Raw genomic sequence first — 20,452 nt, 5'->3', positions numbered from 1 at the left:
GCTGTAACGATTCGAGAAATGCATTTCTTAAATAAATATTTTCAATATTAATATTGTGAAAATAGGCATCGACGGATGTTAAAAGAAAGTTATACATTACTGTTTTTGCAAAATTGTCAGATCTGTTATCAAGAGGCTTGATCGCATACCTACATGTATATCAGATGGGTTTGTGTCACAACGCCCAGTAGAATGATCCATTGTATCGATACAACGTACACAAGGAACCAGCTGTGACAGTGTTGTCGTCAGTCTTCATGGCGTTGTTAGTGTAGTTCACAGCTGATCGATCTCCCTCGATGAAAGCTAAGCGGCTATAAACATGCTAGGGACATCTGTTAGCGGCGTGTTTATAGCATGTCCATTTCACGACTGCTTGCCTGAGTGAGCGAGTGAGTGAGTGAGTTGGGTTTAACGACGCTTTTAACAGTATTCCAGTTATATCACGGCGTGTCAGCTTGAAGGGAGGAAAGCCCAAGTGATGCAGGTCTCAGACGTTTACCACTTCGGTGAAACCCACAAGCACGGGTATGGTGCTGACAAACCTAGAAACATAATCGGGGCGAACTGCCTGAGTGAATGGTATAGTGACATTGTAATGATCATTTGTGATTGGCAATTGATATTTTAATTGTTGGCTGGAAGGTCGGATGAGGTTAGGTGAACTGGAGTTTAACGCGCGTCACGTTTATTCTCTCTCTCTGTGTGTGTGTGTGTGTGTGTGTGTGTGTGTGTGTGTGTGTGTGTGTGTGTGTACCATTAACGTGACATAAACAGAGGTATTATATTGTGTACTCGTACCTTTTTCACTGTGCCATTATCGGAATCAGGATAAAACGGCACCTCTTCAAATATGTATTTTAGAGGCATGAAATACACTATGGAAAAAAAGAAGGGGGTATTTTGTTTCGAGGTGAAATTTCAGGAAAATAAATCAATATCTGGCAATGGATTTGACTGATTATTAGAAAGTTTTATAGGTGTTCGGGCAACTAGGCCCATTTACACCTTGCCCATAATAAAGGTTTGCTAATTACCTATATAGTTCATAGAGTAGTGAAACTGCCACACGCTTTAAAAGTACCACACACTACTTTAAGATTGTCTGACATATTCAACAGAGAACTGAAGACATCATAGGTAGCAAGAGCATTATTATAGACATGAAGAATGGAGACTGATCTTTTATCCTTCAAATGTATATTGACTTCAGTCCCTTCTCATTGGGATGGTGGAACCTTATTTCACTAAATGACAGTGAGTGAGCGAGTTTAGCACTACCTCCTCTAAAACCAAACTGACGATCTTTACGTAGGCAGACATAACCGTCCCAACGGAATTGCTGTTTGGGATGCAAGAACGTCTCCTGAAGACATAGCATCTGGCATTAGGTCAAGACTGTCGATTTAAGCCTTAAATCCCGGACCATTAGCAGCCATAAGAAGGATGGATTAAGACTTCCATTGTTGACCCTTAACCATGCTCGTCAGATCATCAGGGGGACACTTGTAACCCCACGAGAGACTGGGCAGCTGATGCTGTGGTCTGGAGACCATCAGACTTGATTGCACGAGTAGTGCCAAGATTGGCAACTATACAAATAACAAAGTTGAGAAACTCAACAGGAGAGCCATTGTTGAATAGAGGTTTGCAAGAAGATTCAGACATAATGTCAATTACAGGATCAGTCTGACAATCAACTTCCAGAGTTTTAGTCTGGGTACCAGCAGTCACCATGACTGGAGGAGATACAACATCAGAAATTGGAACAACCAGAGACAGTGGTTTAGCTGCAGTTGGTGGTTTATTGACTTTTGGAACCTGATCAGGAGCCATAACCAAATCTCCACGCACCTTTCGTACCGCCTGAGAATAAGACAATTTACCCTCAACTCTGACTTTCTGGATCTGGACAGCTTCCTGGTATTTAATACAACCTTTGTATGCCGCAGAGTGTGCACCACCACAGTTCTTACATTTAAGAGAACTTTCATTGCACTCCTCGTATTTGTTCTTCCCTCCACATGTAGCGCACACATGATGAGTGCTCCGACACTTGGCAGAGCCATGCCAAAAGTACTGACACTTGAAACATCGCAGAGCAGGAGGAACATACATCCGGATTGGAAACCTCTGGAAGAAAATGACAACATGATCTGGTAAAGACAGACCAGTAAATGTAAGCTGAACAGATTTGGTGGGAACTTTATCAGGTCCACGAGTCAGACGCACAGCAGAGCACATTAGAGGTAACGCAGGTTTTAACTCGTCCTCAATTTCGCTCATCTCAATATCCAGATCAAGACCAGAGATAACTCCACGTGTTCTCATTAATGATTCAGGCTCATAAGTGGTTACTAAATGTTCATCAGGTTCTGTGACTTGCAAAAGTGTTTGGGCAGCCTCAAGAGTTTTTGCTGGGACACTAACATCTCCCTTGGCCATCCGCTTAACACTAACTATTTCCGTAGTGACCTTAGCCAATGCTCTTGCCAAAGCACGCTGGGTCATCAGCTGACAGAGGGTCGTTGAACCATCATCATATTCATCTACATCGGCTTTAAAGATGACATTGGTTGATTTGACCCGTGCTGGGTCATCAAATACAAAAGTAAGATCAGACCTTGCAGTAGGAGGTACAGTATTTGGAGGCTTGGCAACACAGGCCTTTTTAGAAGTACCATTTGGAATACGACCAATTCGCTTCCTCCCTGAAGCCACCACTTTAAATCCGTCCACACATTCCATTCTGTTGTCAGCCATTGCCGAGGACAATCCCCAACAACTGACTGTAACAATCAACAAACACCAAATAAAAATTATAAGTTTGAATGCACTCCAACACGAGAGAAATCAAAAGCCAAAACAACCAAAAAGGAAGTACCATAAACAACAAGTGTGTTGTATAACTAGACAAGTTGCCGAGAAGCAAAAGACGTCCCAAGTCGACGGCAGTCCGCTGTGAGTACCCCCAAAATGCACCAATATCTGGCAATGGAAATAACTGATTTGTGTGGCAAGAACATTTCCTAAGAAATCAAGCTCCCAAACACAACATTGTAAAGCACGTGACCTCGCACAGCACGTGCAGTGGGTGGTATGACAGATTTACCATTGTCCAGCAGACTCGGTTGTGAGCCAACGATCATGCGACGTTTGCAACGTACTGAACGTTTACGTGCCACAACCATGTTGCACGTAGGCACACGTAACAAGTTTGTTGCCCAAACGCTGCATGTTTGTCAATCGGTCATGAGCAGACTGTGGGCCTGATACCAACAAACATATAACGTCGATGATCGACGCCGCTCTGGACGCCAAGGGCGACAACTCCAGCCCAGGACAGATTAGTCGGAACGATCGCATTAAGAAATCGCTTTCCAAATGCCACTCAGAAAGGTGACCGGTTGGTGAAAGAGTACATGCCCAGTAATCGCCATGTTTTTCGTGTTGTTTTTAAAATATTCCGTGAATAATGTTGACTGCACCAATAACTTGGATTTTTGTAAAACCTTCAGCAAATACTCCTATTTCTGTCAGTGAAAAAAAGTTTGTGTATGTTTCTGTTATACCGCGACGAGAGGGAATCAAGACAGTGGAAATAGAACTTTCCCGTTAACTCACTGTACCAGTTATCGCCATTGTTTAAACAGCACGTGCCACGTGATAGGCGCACAGCGTCTGTCATTCATGTTGCATTGGGGCGGGGGATATAGGAACGGAGTTCGCCCGTCCGTCTTTCCGTCCATCCGTCCATCCGCTTCTCAAAGGGGACAATTTTTGTCAAAAACTATTTAAGTCAGAGAAATGAAGTTTTGGTTTTGATCTCAAATGAGTTCGAAAATTGGTGTCATAAATTCATTTTACAGAGATGGCCCTTGCTCCATGCTTTTCAACTTAGTGCATACTGTGTTGAATGGGGACAAGTCTTCTCAGGAACTGCTGAAATGACATGAATGAAAGTTTGCGTGCTTTTGTCAAAGGTACTTGTCAAGACTGTTTTCGGAAATTTGTGCCGTACATTATATTTTTGCAGATTTATGGCCCTTGCTCCGTGCCTTTCAACTTAGTGCATAGTGTCTGCAACCTTTTTCAGAAACTACTTACGTTACACGAATAAAACTTTGCACGCGCATCTAAGTGATACTTGTCAAGTCTATTATTTATTGTTTTACAGAGTTATGGTCCTTGCTTTCGACTTAAGTGCACACTGCGTGAAATGGGGATAGGTTTTCTCAGAAACTCCTGAAGTTACTCGTATGAGAGCTTGCAGGCTTATTTAATTGATTCTTGTCAAGATTGAGTTCGAAAATTGGTCGAATGAATTATTTCTTTACAGAGTTATGGCCCTTGATCCATGCTATTTCATTTTGTGCATTGTGTGTCCAATGGGGACAGGTTTTCTCAGAAACTACTGAAGTTATAAGTAGTGATTTTAACTAAGAGATACGTATCAAGACCGAGTTATTTTTATCTAGAGAAGGGGCCTTTTGTGTGTATTAATTTCACATTTAATCATTGTTTCTTACGTAAAGTGGCCATAGTGCTATCTCTTTTTAAAGCATTAAATGACTTTTTAAATGCACTACTGTATGAACAAACAAAATACAATGTGCCCAATGGCCGGGATGGTGAAAACGCTCTTTTTCCATTTTATCTTCTCATGTATCGCACTCAAATATTTTATCCACCCAAATTAATAAGATTCGTATTTTTCATAAATGTGTCGTGTGCTAACTGACGTAAACCAATAGTCCCAAAATCTCATCTACACCTGCTTATCTAGAGCACTCTGTACTGTGGATTTCGCGATAATACAAGTTGGGTATTTTGGAAGAAAATAGCCAAATTAGGTTTTAGAACTGTATTTTTTAAAAGAAATGACCCAGTCGGTAGTAACCAATGACAGAACTAAACGTGCATCATCGTATTGTTATGTTTCTGTTAAACATGACCACGTGTCACAACACGCCTGTCTCTTCAAAAGTTGAATTTGAGCCAGGTGCGTGTGTGGTGTTTTAATAAATAGTTCTTTACAAGTGTCAGTTTTGTTCATCATTTTCGGATAAATATTTCCCTCTTACCATGAAAACGAGGAAAAGTAAAACGAGATGTAATCACATGCGCACTATAACAAGGAGTTGGCGAGAACTGGTCCTCGGCAACAGCTGGTCAAGTTCTCAAAAAAACTTGACATTGAGGATATTACGAACGCCTCTGTGAGATATTGATGTTTTAAGATTTAGAGTGACCTCCCTTGTTATTCTCGATGTCAGGCTCCTACCCAGTGCGTGGCAGTTTCGTTACACTCTCGGTAATAGTTTAGAGAGCTCCGGGAACGTACTATCGCTGTGAGGAGCTTGTCTCGATGTCAGGCTCCTACCCAGTGCGTGACACTTTCGTTACACTCTCTGTAATAGTTTAGAGAGCCCCGTGAACGTTCTATCGCTGCGAGGAGCTTGTCTAGATATCACTGTTGATTGTCGCCATATTGCATGTAAACAAACAGGTACCAGGTGCCCTCGTGCCTCTAAAGGTAAGTAATTTCTGGAAGTATTAGCTCGTGATTTAGTTCGGAAAACAAAAGTCTCGATTTAGGACACAACCAGCCCTTTATGGCAGAAACTGTAATGCTAGTGTTAAGCGGATACAGTAATTGGTAGGTGTTTTTTTATGAGTCTATGACGTTTTACTTCTCGATCCAGAACAGATCTAGATTGAGTGGACTGTCAAGACAAGACAAGACAAGACAAGACTATATCTATATATGCCTGAATCACTAATATTGCCGACTGCGTCAAATATACAAATCGCATTGCGATAGCTGTGGCGTTATTGACAGTGGTAGAATAACCTGAACCAGTGTATGATGTTTAACAAACTCTTGTCATGTTTATAGACTGGGAACACATGCACAAATCCTCATACCGGAGCAAACTGTTCTTGCATCAGGGGTGACCGACAAAGAGTTGAGCACCTATTTGTCTTCACGTGATCACATAACATATCTCGATTTCACAAGTTTCGGGCGAGTAATGCATGGTAAAATTACCAACCTTCAGAGAAAATGATTTCATTTTCCTGTTATGTCAATACACGTCTGTTAAAGATATTCACTAACGTTTCATCGACTGCATTGATGATTCATCATGTTCATTAACGTAACAAATGTTATGGGATAACACTTTCTTAGCAAAGTACAAGTTCTCATACTTTTTTGGGTTGAGTCCGGTTGGGGATTCGAACCCACACTGCCAGAGTGAGGCACCTAATTGCCAGCACACACAGTACTTCGTTGAGAAAGTGTTATCAGTGTGACGAGCAAACGCTTTAACCAATAGGCTACCCGACTGCCCCCATGGACTATAAGTATAACGCTGGAAATATGATCGTAGAGTTGAGGGACGGTGGACTAGGGCTCAGCTTCTACTATCTGACATCTGGGTGTACTGTTTGCTATAATACACAAGCATAGAGAACAGATAGTAACAGTTGATAAGTACTTGAGACTTGCAGTTGAAGCTCATTGATATAAGTTAAAGGAATAGTCTTTCTCATATCTAAATATCATGATTTCTAGATTTGAGTACTGTCTGGTATCTTGTGATACTGGTAATGATGAAATCACTGAAATACAGCTCAACAATCTTTTTCTTCATACCTTAATTTATTGTTATCTCAAAAACTTTAACAAAGAAAACCACATGAACAAAACAATTCTAAATGAAGGGATGCTTATTAAATGTAACAGTTGGTAGAGGCCTCCCCAGCCAGCACGTTCTCGTAATCTGCCATGTCTACAGTTGGTGTGATGCTACTTCTGCCATTATGGGAGGTAACTCTGTTAGTTCCTGTTCTATTTATAAAGTATCGCGATCTCACAAACTGACGTTTTAAGTATCATTGTACCAAAGTATCAGTGGTATCATAGGTATCGGCGAATCGTTACAGTCCTAATATTTTCACGTGTTATATGATGTAGTTTCAGTGGATCAACTAGTCATTGCAGGCTGGTCATGTGGCAGTACCTGTGGGCTCACGGCGTGTACCACCTGGTCAGGTGGTTTCCCCGCAACAATAGGACTAAAATGTGAGTACAGTAGGGGTGTCACGATAAATCGAAATATCGATATATTGCTATTGGTTAGCACTTAAAGTCAATAAATCAATTGTTAAATCAGTTTCCGATCAGTGGTATCAATTTCAGTTAGGAATATCAATAGTTTTGATTATATTTACCATATCAATAAAATACATGCAATGCTGTTCAAATTTGTTTTTATTTTGATCATGAGTGGTAGTAATTTACACATGGTAATGTGAAAGTTTCTTTTTCTCAAATTAGTGTAAAGAAAAAACAAATCAGTCATATCTCAAACTTTTTATTTGTTGTTATAGTTATCACATTCAAAGGAAACTACATTTCCAAGGTTTAATTCAACTCTCTTAAATGATACACTGAAAACTATTGATATTTTTCGCAATGGTTGCTTGCAATATCAATAGTTATCGCAATAGTTTCTTTCAATATCAATAGTTATCGTAATAGTGATTTCCAGACCAATAGTCACCCCTAGAGTACAGCGTCTTGTGTATACAGGCTTTCGTGACATCCCCTGATTCTTGAGTACAAAAACTACCATAGCTGCTAGGGCTGGCGGATACCCCAACTGTGTGATCTGATACGTTACACCATACCTTGCTCACGATCCGATACATATCGACCGCCTCCGTGGTCAAGTGGTAGAGCGTCCGCCCGGAGAGCGGAAGGTCCGGGGTTCGATCCCCAGTCGCGTCATACCAAAAGACGTTAAAAGATGGTACTTGTTGTAACCCAGTCTGGTGCTCGGCAATAAGGGGCTAAAACAAGTACTGGTCGGCTCGGAGTCAGTATGCTGTTTCTGAGTGGGGTATTCATGTTAAACTGCGGCATGGTATCTCAGTGGGCTAGCACTATAAATCGGCATCAGTCTGGACTAGTACAAGCAGCCATACACACACACACACACATGCATGCATGTCGCTTTATAAGTGCAATAATCTTGGACGCAACGTTAAACCCAATTTCACCATCACACCGATACATATCACAATACCTCGCTCATGATCCCATACATATCACAATACCTTGCTCACGATCCGATACATATCACAATACCTTGCTCACGATCCGATACATATCACAATACCTTGCTCACGATCCGATACATATCACCATACCTTGCTCACGATCCGATACATATCACCATACCTTGCTCACGATCCGATACTTGCATGTGCTCTTATCTGTGGTGGGTAAGACATCTTTCTCATAGACAGGATGGCCAAATACCTGGCACACTGATGATTTACAGTTGGCAGTGTCAAGTATGGTGCAATGGATGAAAATATGTATGTTTTCACTATTAACTTGAACTGGTCAGAATCGATATTTTTTACTTAGTGTGCTACTGTGATCGATACTTGTTTTGTGAAGTAAAGAAATTGCGATCCACTGATGCATCTGTGTATCGTCCTACCACTAATGGTTTACAAAAAAAATCATTGTTGTTGCTTGATGTGAGGCCTAGTTATGGTGCGGGTTGTACAAGTACCTGAGCATGAGTGACTGAGTTGGATTTAACGCCGCTTTCAACAGTATTCCAGTTATATTGCGGCGTGTCAGCTTAATGTGGGAGGAAAGCCTGAAGTAATGCAGGTCTCAGACATTTGCCACTTCTGTAAAACCCACAAGCACTGGTATGGTGCTGACAAACCTAGAAACATAATCAGGGCGAACAGGGACTCAAACCCACAATCATAGGTTTCTGGCGTGCCCAAGCGATGCAACTCTGCACAGTGAATCATGGCACCTTAGACGACTGGGCCACCCGTGACCCCCTCCTGAGCATGATATACAGTCTTACAAATACACTACATGAACCCCATTTCACCTCACCTAATCTCACCTCACCTCCAACAAGCACAGGTAACTGATTAGCAATAGACTATGCTTGTTGTAAGAGGCAACTAACGGGATCGAGTGGTCAGGCTCGCTGATTTGGTTGATGCATGCCATCGATCCCAATTGCGTGGATCGATGCTCATGACTTCAATCACTGGACTGTCTGGTCCGGACTCGATTATTTACAGACTGCTGTCATATAGCTGGAATATTGCTGATTGGGGCATTAAACAACAAACAAACAACCAAAACGTCCATTGTTTCAGCTTCTTCCTGGTAATGCTGCTGACCGCCGCCCTCCTGGTGCCGCAGATTGTAGTGTTGCTTCTTGACCACTCCAGTCGCTGGTGTCAGTACAAGCTCTTCGACTTCCTCATCGTGTCCATCGTGTTCACCTTGTTCCTCATTGGTAAGTGTTGGGTTTTTTATTTCCATTTTAAAAAAACCCTGAAATCCTCAAACTTAAAAACAGTGTGATCCAATACAAAACACAGTTACTTTTTGATTGGTGCCACTGGTGGGGCAGGATACGATCACCTTTTCGCAAACACCTGGTGTCATTACTAGTTGATAGTGATTCATAAACACATGCTAATGATATAGTCGGTAAATGCTTTATGCAGATATTTCTATTGGATATGGAAAGGGTTTTGTCGCTTTATTCCCTTTGCATGTGCACTGCTTTACAGTGCATCTCGTGTGATGGTCATGGCTGCAAAAGGAGTTTGTATGCTTGTTTATATAAGGACTCCCTTTCCCAGTTATATACTAGTTTGAACAAGCAAGAAAAAAGAAAAAACACTGCACGCCCACACTATATTTTCATTGTCATTCAAGTTTTTTGTTTAACGCCGCACTCAGCAATATTCCAGCTATATGACGGCGGTGTGTAATATAATCGAGTCTGGACATGACAATCAAGTGGTTGACATCATGAGCATCAGTCCACACAATTTTTAATTTGTTTAAGCCTAATATGTGTTACCATGTTGCCACGTTGAATACAGATGACCACCTGATGACCACCTTCATGATACACTGCAAAACGATTTCTTTACAAAAACATGTTTATAATAAAATAGTTTTTCTTGTTTTGTTCAGGGTTCACCTTCCTGTTCATGGTGATGATGCCGGTGCCGAGAGCCGTGAAGTTCGGGTTCCACATGTTCGGGGGCATCTCGCTCGTCATCAGCCTGGCTCAAGTTATCCTGACCTCCAAAGCTGAGTCTTGTGTAAGTTAAACATGGATAATGTTTGCACTAACAGATGTGGTGCTTCGGCTTTCAGTCAGGTTCAAATATAAGGGAAGTAACTCTGCATGTCATAACTTGTTCTTTGTAAATTGATTTTTGCTAGAGGCTAGAGATATCTTGAATATCTTCCTTAATTTCTAACTCACCTGACTAAAAGTCAAGGGGGGCTTTTGGCGTGGCCTGATTGTCCAGGGTCAGTCGTCCATCGTGTATCATTAATATTTTCTCTGAAAAAAACCCCCGACCAATAAATCTGATCCTCACATACATATTCCCACCAGTGAAGCCACTCCACTTTGTTCCAGACTTAGGAGTTTAATTTTCATCATGGCCATCACAGCAGCCATATTGAAAAAACAATTTCTGGCCATGACTAATGAAATCTGGTTCTTGTATAGATAGTATTGGGGTTCAACATTTGTTCTTTTTTGGGGACGTGAAAATGAGCTAATCAGTCAGTCTGGTTGTATGTCCATTGTTATCTGTTCATTTTCAAGCTGAAACTTCGTATCAATGATCCCAGCCGTGGTGTCTCTCAAAATATATTGACTATACTGAAAATTTCATTTTGGACATTACTCTGACATTCCTGCGTGTGTCATTATGTATCTTGATGTGCAGAAAGTATGAGCTTCTTGGAATAAAAGATAATTTTTTTTGGCATACCGGGGTAATTTCATGTCTCCCATTGTATCCTTCTCCGACCTTTGACTTTCAATTACCCACGTTTTTCTAGGGTTACTGCATTTTCTACATCTCTGAAAATATTGGCATCAGCACATCAGGATTGTCCAGGCAAAATATCACCACCCTACACCTTTTAACATAGGATTTATAGCTAAACAAGTTCAATGGATGACAGGCTTTGAGCAGTTTGACTCGTGTCAGTTTCTCAATTGCTGGTCAAAAAAGTCATCGCTGCAGCCATTGAGGCAAGGACGAGGGACCAACAGCAATTCAAAGAGGGGTCTCACTCCCATGACTGATTAACATACTTAAAACGATACATGACCCTGTGGTGACCTCCAGTAACCTTGACCTTTGCATTTGAAAGATGAACGTTGCAGTAACCGATTATCATGATGTTCCTCTGATGTTCCATGTCTTGTTGGTTCAGTCATGATGTTCCTCTGCTGTTCCATGTCTTGTCGGTTCAGTCATGATGTTCCTCTGCTGTTCCTTGTCGTGTCGGTTCAGTCATGATGTTCCTCTGATGTTCCATGTCTTGTTGGTTCAGTCATGATGTTCCTCTGATGTTCCATGTCGTGTCAGTTCAGTCATGATGTTCCTCTGATGTTCCATGTCGTGTCAGTTCAGTCATGATGTTCCTCTGATGTTCCATGTCTTGTTGGTTCAGTCATGATGTTCCTCTGATGTTCCATGTCGTGTCAGTTCAGTCATGGTGTGTCTGTGCTGTTCCATGTCGTGTCAGTTCAGTCATGATGTTCCTCTGATGTTCCATGTCGTGTCAGTTCAGTCATGATGTTCCTCTGATGTTCCATGTCGTGTCAGTTCAGTCTGGATGTTCCTCTGATGTTCCATGTCGTGTCAGTTCAGTCATGATGTGTCTGTGCTGTTCCATGTCGTGTCGGTTCAGTCATGATGTTCCTCTGATGTTCCATGTCGTGTCAGTTCAGTCATGATGTTCCTCTGATGTTCCATGTCGTGTCGGTTCAGTCATGATGTTCCTCTGATGTTCCATGTCGTGTCAGTTCAGTCATGATGTTCCTCTGATGTTCCATGTCGTGTCGGTTCAGTCATGATGTTCCTCTGATGTTCCATGTCGTGTCGGTTCAGTCATGATGTTCCTCTGATGTTCCATGTCGTGTCGGTTCAGTCATGATGTTCCTCTGATGTTCCATGTCGTGTCGGTTCAGTCATGGTGTGTCTGTGTTGTTCCATGTCGTGTCGGTTCAGTCATGGTGTGTCTGTGTTGTTCCATGTCGTGTCAGTTCAGTCATGATGTTCCTCTGATGTTCCATGTCGTGTCAGTCAGTCATGATGTGTCTGTGCTGTTCCATGTCTTGTTGGTTCAGTCATGATGTTCCTCTGATGTTCCATGTCTTGTCAGTTCAGTCATGATGTGTCTGTGCTGTTCCATGTCTTGTCAGTTCAGTCATGATGTTCCTCTGATGTTCCATGTCGTGTCGGTTCAGTCATGATGTGTCTGTGCTGTTCCATGTCGTGTCGGTTCAGTCATGATGTTCCTCTGATGTTCCATGTCGTGTCGGTTCAGTCATGATGTGTCTGTGCTGTTCCATGTCTTGTCGGTTCAGTCATGATGTGTCTGTGCTGTTCCATGTCTTGTCGGTTCAGTCATGATGTGTCTGTGCTGTTCCATGTCTTGTCGGTTCAGTCATTATGTTCCTCTGATGTTCCATGTCGTGTCAGTTCAGTCATGATGTGTCTGTGCTGTTCCATGTCGTGTCGGTTCAGTCATGATGTGTCTGTGCTGTTCCATGTCTTGTTGGTTCAGTCATGATGTTCCTCTGATGTTCCATGTCGTGTCAGTTCAGTCATGATGTTCCTCTGATGTTCCATGTCGTGTCTGTTCAGTCATGATGTGTCTGTGCTGTTCCATGTCTTGTCAGTTCAGTCATGATGTTCCTCTGATGTTCCATGTCGTGTCGGTTCAGTCATGATGTGTCTGTGCTGTTCCATGTCTTGTCGGTTCAGTCATGATGTGTCTGTGCTGTTCCATGTCGTGTCAGTTCAGTCATGATGTGTCTGTGCTGTTCCATGTCTTGTCGGTTCAGTCATGATGTTCCTCTGATGTTCCATGTCTTGTTGGTTCAGTCATGATGTTCCTCTGATGTTCCATGTCGTGTCGGTTCAGTCATGATGTGTCTGTGCTGTTCCATGTCTTGTCGGTTCAGTCATGATGTGTCTGTGCTGTTCCATGTCGTGTCGGTTCAGTCATGATGTGTCTGTGCTGTTCCATGTCTTGTCGGTTCAGTCATGATGTTCCTCTGATGTTCCATGTCTTGTTGGTTCAGTCATGATGTTCCTCTGATGTTCCATGTCTTGTCGGTTCAGTCATGATGTGTCTGTGCTGTTCCATGTCTTGTCAGTTCAGTCATGATGTTCCTCTGATGTTCCATGTCGTGTCAGTTCAGTCATGGTGTGTCTGTGTTGTTCCATGTCTTGTTGGTTCAGTCATGGTGTGTCTGTGTTGTTCCATGTCGTGTCAGTTCAGTCTGGATGTTCCTCTGATGTTCCATGTCGTGTCAGTTCAGTCATGATGTGTCTGTGCTGTTCCATGTCTTGTCAGTTCAGTCATGATGTTCCTCTGATGTTCCATGTCTTGTCGGTTCAGTCATGATGTGTCTGTGCTGTTCCATGTCTTGTCAGTTCAGTCATGATGTTCCTCTGATGTTCCATGTCTTGTTGGTTCAGTCATGATGTTCCTCTGCTGTTCCATGTCTTGTCAGTTCAGTCATGATGTTCCTCTGATGTTCCATGTCGTGTCAGTTCAGTCATGATGTTCCTCTGATGTTCCATGTCTTGTCAGTTCAGTCATGATGTGTCTGTGATGTTCCATGTCTTGTCAGTTCAGTCATGATGTGTCTGTGCTGTTCCATGTCTTGTTGGTTCAGTCATGATGTTCCTCTGATGTTCCATGTCGTGTCAGTTCAGTCATGATGTGTCTGTGATGTTCCATGTCGTGTCAGTTCAGTCATGATGTGTCTGTGCTGTTCCATGTCGTGTCAGTTCAGTCATGATGTGTCTGTGCTGTTCCATGTCGTGTCAGTTCAGTCATGATGTGTCTGTGCTGTTCCATGTCGTGTCAGTTCAGTCATGATGTGTCTGTGATGTTCCATGTCTTGTTGGTTCAGTCATGATGTTCCTCTGATGTTCCATGTCGTGTCAGTTCAGTCATGATGTGTCTGTGATGTTCCATGTCGTGTCAGTTCAGTCATGATGTGTCTGTGCTGTTCCATGTCGTGTCAGTTCAGTCATGATGTGTCCGTGCTGTTCCATGTCTTGTCGGTTCAGTCATGATGTTCCTCTGATGTTCCATGTCTTGTCAGTTCAGTCATGATGTTCCTCTGATGTTCCATGTCGTGTCAGTTCAGTCATGATGTGTCTGTGCTGTTCCATGTCTTGTCGGTTCAGTCATTATGTTCCTCTGATGTTCCATGTCGTGTCAGTTCAGTCATGATGTTCCTCTGATGTTCCATGTCGTGTCGGTTCAGTCATTATGTTCCTCTGATGTTCCATGTCGTGTCAGTTCAGTCATGATGTTCCTCTGATGTTCCATGTCGTGTCAGTTCAGTCATGATGTTCCTCTGATGTTCCATGTCTTGTCAGTTCAGTCATGATGTTCCTCTGATGTTCCATGTCGTGTCAGTTCAGTCATGATGTTCCTCTGATGTTCCATGTCGTGTCAGTTCAGTCATGATGTTCCTCTGATGTTCCATGTCTTGTCGGTTCAGTCATGATGTGTCTGTGCTGTTCCATGTCGTGTCAGTTCAGTCTGGATGTTCCTCTGATGTTCCATGTCGTGTCAGTTCAGTCATGATGTGTCTGTGCTGTTCCATGTCTTGTCGGTTCAGTCATTATGTTCCTCTGATGTTCCATGTCGTGTCAGTTCAGTCATGATGTTCCTCTGATGTTCCATGTCGTGTCAGTTCAGTCATGATGTGTCTGTGCTGTTCCATGTCGTGTCAGTTCAGTCTGGATGTTCCTCTGAAATTCCATGTCGTGTCAGTTCAGTCATGATGTGTCTGTGCTGTTCCATGTCTTGTCGGTTCAGTCATTATGTTCCTCTGATGTTCCATGTCGTGTCAGTTCAGTCATGATGTTCCTCTGATGTTCCATGTCTTGTCAGTTCAGTCTGGATGTTCCTCTGATGTTCCATGTCGTGTCAGTTCAGTCATGATGTGTTTGTGCTGTTCCATGTCGTGTCGGTTCAGTCATGATGTTCCTCTGATGTTCCATGCCTTGTCGGTTCAGTCATGATGTGTCTGTGCTGTTTCAGAGTAGGACCACGGAATCCCTGTACACGCTATCAGTGGTGCTGGCCATCTTCTCCGCCATTAGCATGTGTAAGTATACACTGGAAGCTCTCCCAGTTTTCATACTAGTTACAAGTAATTACATATCCAATCTGAGCTCATTGTTTCCTCGTCATTGGCGCATTCAAACTACTTTAAGCTTCACATGAAGCATTCTTTGGTTGCATGGTTGTATAATTGTACTAATAATGTGCACTTTGAGCTAACCAGGATTGAAGTTCCAAGGGGGGCTTTGGTGCAAGGTCTGTTGTTGGTGGGGTAGCCTTGTGGTTAAAGCACACTGAAAACCTGAGTTTGATTCCCTACATGGGTACAATGTTTGAAGCCCATTTCTGGTGTCTTCTGCCGTACGATTGCTGGAATGTAGTTAAAAGCTGCATAAAATCATATTCACTTACTCACTCACTGTCGTGTGTCTGTTCATTTTTTAATGAACGGAAAAAAAGAAATCAAATTGTGAAAAATCTTTAAGAATGTTCTTCGCAGGGTCCATGAATCTAAAACTCTGAAATGATGTGTAGGAACACAATCGATATACATTAATGCATGCCAATTGATTGTAAAGCCATGTCAAAATTTGACATGAAACATGAAAAAACCCCAGAAAGAGGTGAAACCGATGTAGTATTGGACATGTTGAGGTTCGGATGTAATACCAGATAATGAGTAATAGTTGCTTTAGATTTAGGCAGCATTATCTCTAAACAACTTTGTCCATTTTTTTATGATGTTGCCAGATTGAAATATCTTGCATCTCAAATGCTACTTTGTCAAATGTGGTGATGCTTTACATGACTGTTAGTTACGATTATATTGAAAAAATACTTTGATATCACACCAGCCTCTCACATGAAATGGACAATATTACAAAGCCAATAAACAGCCATACACTCAAGAGAGTTAACTGACAGAATGGGGCTTTAAACAAACAACAAAGAAATTGAAGGACGGCAACTAAAATAAAGTGATTAGTGTGTTTGTTAAGAATGCCCAAAACTGAATTCTTTTGCCACAGAGATGTGTAGCTTTCAACAAGTCAAGGTTCTTATTTCAATTTCAGGTATTTTCGGTTTGATGGCTCCATTTTGGATTGCAAATCGTGTGAAGAAAGACAGTGTTCTGAATGTCCCCCAACATACAGGAGTTTGTTACGAGCCCGTCAAGTGCTGCTCCTGTCTCTGGCACATCTAACATTCACAAGACAGGAAGTCATTCTGCATAAATCCGTACAGTGTTTGAAATAATTTTAAAACCCAACAAGACAGAAGGGCATGTGACCTACAAATGTTCCCTGTCCACATTCAGACTTTATGAATATTGAAAAAAGGCTAATCGCATCTTGATTCAGTAGAAATAATGCAATCTACTTGAGAATCTACAAGGAGTTATTATAAGACTGAATGGGTAAGTGGCCTTAACATGGAATGCCAAGTCTACAGTATTGTTGTTACCGCTTGATAAGTTTTTAATTTCAAAGGTAGGGCTACTCACATTAATTTCATGACATATTTTAGGCCATAAACTTCATGATTTACTGTAGTATTTACATATATTGTAGCAGGACTTTGATGTAAACTCTTGTCAACGATGTGGTACCATTTGGGCCATAGATACGTGATGCAGCAATAATTTATACAATCATTACAACCAGTATTATAAAAAAAATGAATGCTTGTACTTTTGGGAGTAACCGCTTACTGATGAAGAACATCGAGCCCTACTTTCTCTACAGTTCTAACCAGTCCCAAAATCTTGCAGCACAACCGTATGATGAAATTATTGCTCTTCTTTTCTGTTGGTATATCGGTTGATTGCCAGATAGTCGGGCTGGGACGGGAAACTCGGGTGGGTCCTGAGCAGGACCCTGATACCAACATGGCTACCCGGACCCTGATACCCACAGGGCTACCCGGACCCTGATACCCACAGGGCTACCCGGACCCTGATACCCACAGGGCCACCCGGACCCTGATACCCACAGGGCCACCCGGACTCTGATACCCACAGGGCCACCCGGACCCTGATACCCACAGGGCCACCCGGACCCTGATACCCACAGGGCCACCCGGACCCTGATACCCACAGGGCCACCCGGACCCTGATACCCACAGGGCCACCCGGACCCTGATACCCACAGGGCTACCCGGACCCTGATACCCACAGGGCTACCCGGACCCTGATACCCACAGGGTTTCCCAGACCCTGATACCCACAGGGTTACCCGGACCCTGATACCCACAGGGTTTCCCGGACCCTGATACCCACAGGGTTACCCGGACCCTGATACCCACAGGGTTACCCGGACCCTGATACCCACAGGGTTTCCCAGACCCTGATACCCACAGGGTTACCCGGACCCGTGGTTAGTCATGTGATATTTTATTAATGACAAAAACATTAAATCTCCGTGGTTACACTACAAGTCACTAATGTTCACATTTCTGACTATGCACACAATCCTTCTGACTTCTATGTTTGAGTAAAGACAAAGCTTCAGTCAACATCAGTGCAAGCATGGCAAGCTTGTTGTATATGTGTATCAATGGCTCTTACCAGGGCTTCGGTAAAACAATTCCCAATCGGAGACTTTGTACCAACTTCCAGCAGGTAACTGGGTAGTAAATTTGGACCCAGCCCTACCAGACCAAATCACTTCAAGACCATAAAGTGGATTTCCTATAATTGATATGAATTCACTGGTTGAAAATTGTATCCTTTCTATCATTGAAAGTATGTGACTCTCTACAAATATGTGACTTTAGTGGTTATAGCTTTAGCTTGTCATGAACATAATCGAGTTACTTACATCACATCTTACACATTCCAAATACTAGTGTTTTGACTTGATATACATTTAGGAGTGGTGGGGTAGCCTAGTGGATATAACGTTTGCTCGTCTCGCCGAAGACCCGGGTTCGATTCCCCACAACGGTACATTGTGTGAAAAAGTTCTTTCATTTTTAGAAAGAAAATGTAAAACAGATTGGTTCTCAGGTTTTAAGCAACTGTTTTATCATGCTGTGCCTGTGATGCATGTAAATATTTCATTGGCAAGTTTTGCAAGAGGTTTGACAAACTCATTGAAAACAGATCTTAGTGCTCGGTACCGCTACACAAAATACTAAATGGTGATCAGCACTAAGATCTGATTATAATGAGAAATTGGTTTTGAAGAAATTAGTTTTGCTCATTTGTCATGGAACAGAGTATTTTTCCTTGGTGACTGGGCATTATGCTTTCTTATTTTCTCCAATGAATTGGTTTAGTTGTCATACAAAAACATCTCCCTCTATTGTGCAGAGTTGCGTCCCTTGGGCACACCAGGAACCTATGATTGTGGGTTTGAATCCTCGTTTGCCCAGGACAGGGTAAACCCAATCTCATTAAAATCGGATCTTAGCCTCGCTACCACATAAACAAAGTTCTGAAGATGGCCCATTATGGGTCACGTCATAACAATCTTTCTTCCAACCAATCAGAGCATCGCTTGCCAGATGGGGGGCGGTGGGGTAGCCTAGTGGTTAAAGCGTTCGCTCGTCACGCCCAAGACCCGGGTTCGAATCCTGACATGGGTACAATGTGTGAAGTCCATTTCTGGTGTCCCCGGCCGTGATATTGCTGGAATATTGCTAAAAGCGGCGTAAAACCATACACAATTCACTCACTCACTCGCCAGATTGGGAAGGTAACAGTAAGAATGCATTTTCTAATCATGCAACCTTGAAAAACTATGGGCAAAATGACTGATTTTGTCAAAATTGTCTATTTCTTGCTTCATTTGAACAAACATTTGAGAAGGAGGACACTGTGCCTAGCCTGTGGGGGAAGTCCTGCCATCCAATCTCGGCCATCTGTTAGACATTCCAGAATTGGTTTGTTCACTTTCCAAATTTTCAGACGTTATTTTACAAATGGTAGACTGGAATGGAAGTCGCCAGTTTGAAACTAGTGCTGTAAAGCTCGAGAAAGCTGCATTCTGATTAGCTAATGTTATCTTCTGGCATTTCATTGTTCGCGAGCGGTGTCCTGGCTTGACCCTTGATGGGATGTCCTGAGATCTTTGAAGGGAGAACTGATTTAAATAAGATTGGGTTTGTCTTGATTGGTTTGCCAGCACCATACCTGTCCTCTTGGGTTTCACCTGCAAATTTACCTGTTTTGTACAGTAAAAGTATTCCCTTATCTACTCAGAATTAACATACTTTTTTCTTGTAATGCAACTTTTTCTCTCAAATAGTTATTGGGAGCTATGCTTGCTTGTATGGTGTTTCAAGCCGCACACAGCAATATTCCAGCTATATGACAGCGGTCTGTAAACAATCGAGTCTGGACCAGACAATCAAGTGATTGATATCAATCTGTGAACAATTCAATATTCAACTCATAAGAAGTTGAATAACACTCAATTCTTTCATATTACTATAGTTAGTGTGTCATGGTATGACTGATTCGCTATGGTCGTGTGAAAGAATTGTGTGTTCTTAACTTCTTGTGTGTAGTATATATAACCTTGTGGCCACGTTTCTATCACACAGGAACGTGACCATGAGAAGGCTGTATACATTATTCATGGTATATTACTGAAAAGGGGGAATAACTAATTTCTTTCCAGAAAAATGAAATATTCCTGAAGAGAAGTTTTCATTCAACTGAGTTAATTATACAATTTCCAGGATTCAAATCACATTTAGCAACATTGCTGTACCAATCGTGTTTGGGCACACACCAGCAGTTGTGTTTTTCCTTTTTATAAAAATCTATAGCTTATGTTGTACTTTGTTTATATGTTCAATTTGAAGTATTCAGTATTGCTGTCGGTGACTTTTGTAAATAAGTTTAGCCTTCGTATATTTCTCCATGTAACTAATAGAAACCTGTTTTATACTGAATTATGTTTTCAGTTTCCTAACATTCCATATTTTATATGAGCTCAGATGCTGTGGTCATGCTGCAGAGTGTGTTGTGACTGAAACGATAAAATTTGGAATATTTCTGGATGTATCGATATATAACAAAGTAAGCATCTTGTAGTTCTCACTCCAGCTGGACACAAATCATGACCTGATACATTCCGTGCAATATGTTATTTGGCATCTGGAATAGCGTGATGAAGAAAAAAAATAATTATGTCACACTGTTGGCAGTTGCTGGTTTTGTTAGCATGTTTTTGTTGTTGTAAAATTGTTTTTCAATCTTCAATAAGTAGAGTTCTTCATCTTATACATTGTAACCATGGT

General features: G+C 42.1%; 1 protein-coding gene across 1 annotated transcript; it reads left to right on the top strand.

The window, feature by feature from the left end:
• The first annotated feature begins 5,391 nt into the window (after positions 1-5,391).
• LOC124116475 lies at positions 5,392-16,946 on the top strand. The gene is made up of 6 exons (XM_046477821.2): positions 5,392-5,536; positions 6,983-7,090; positions 9,211-9,353; positions 10,046-10,176; positions 15,179-15,245; positions 16,276-16,946. The coding sequence occupies exons 2-6, from the start codon at positions 7,017-7,019 to the stop codon at positions 16,404-16,406; spliced, it is 546 nt and encodes a 181-aa protein (XP_046333777.2). The 5' UTR covers positions 5,392-5,536; positions 6,983-7,016; the 3' UTR covers positions 16,407-16,946.
• Positions 16,947-20,452: the final 3,506 nt, after the last annotated feature.

Source organism: Haliotis rufescens, unplaced genomic scaffold, assembly GCF_023055435.1.
Source record: "Haliotis rufescens isolate VD_foot unplaced genomic scaffold, xgHalRufe1.0.p SCAF_42, whole genome shotgun sequence".
Taxonomy (NCBI): domain Eukaryota; kingdom Metazoa; phylum Mollusca; class Gastropoda; order Lepetellida; family Haliotidae; genus Haliotis; species Haliotis rufescens.
This window is presented reverse-complemented; position numbering and strand designations above follow the sequence as displayed.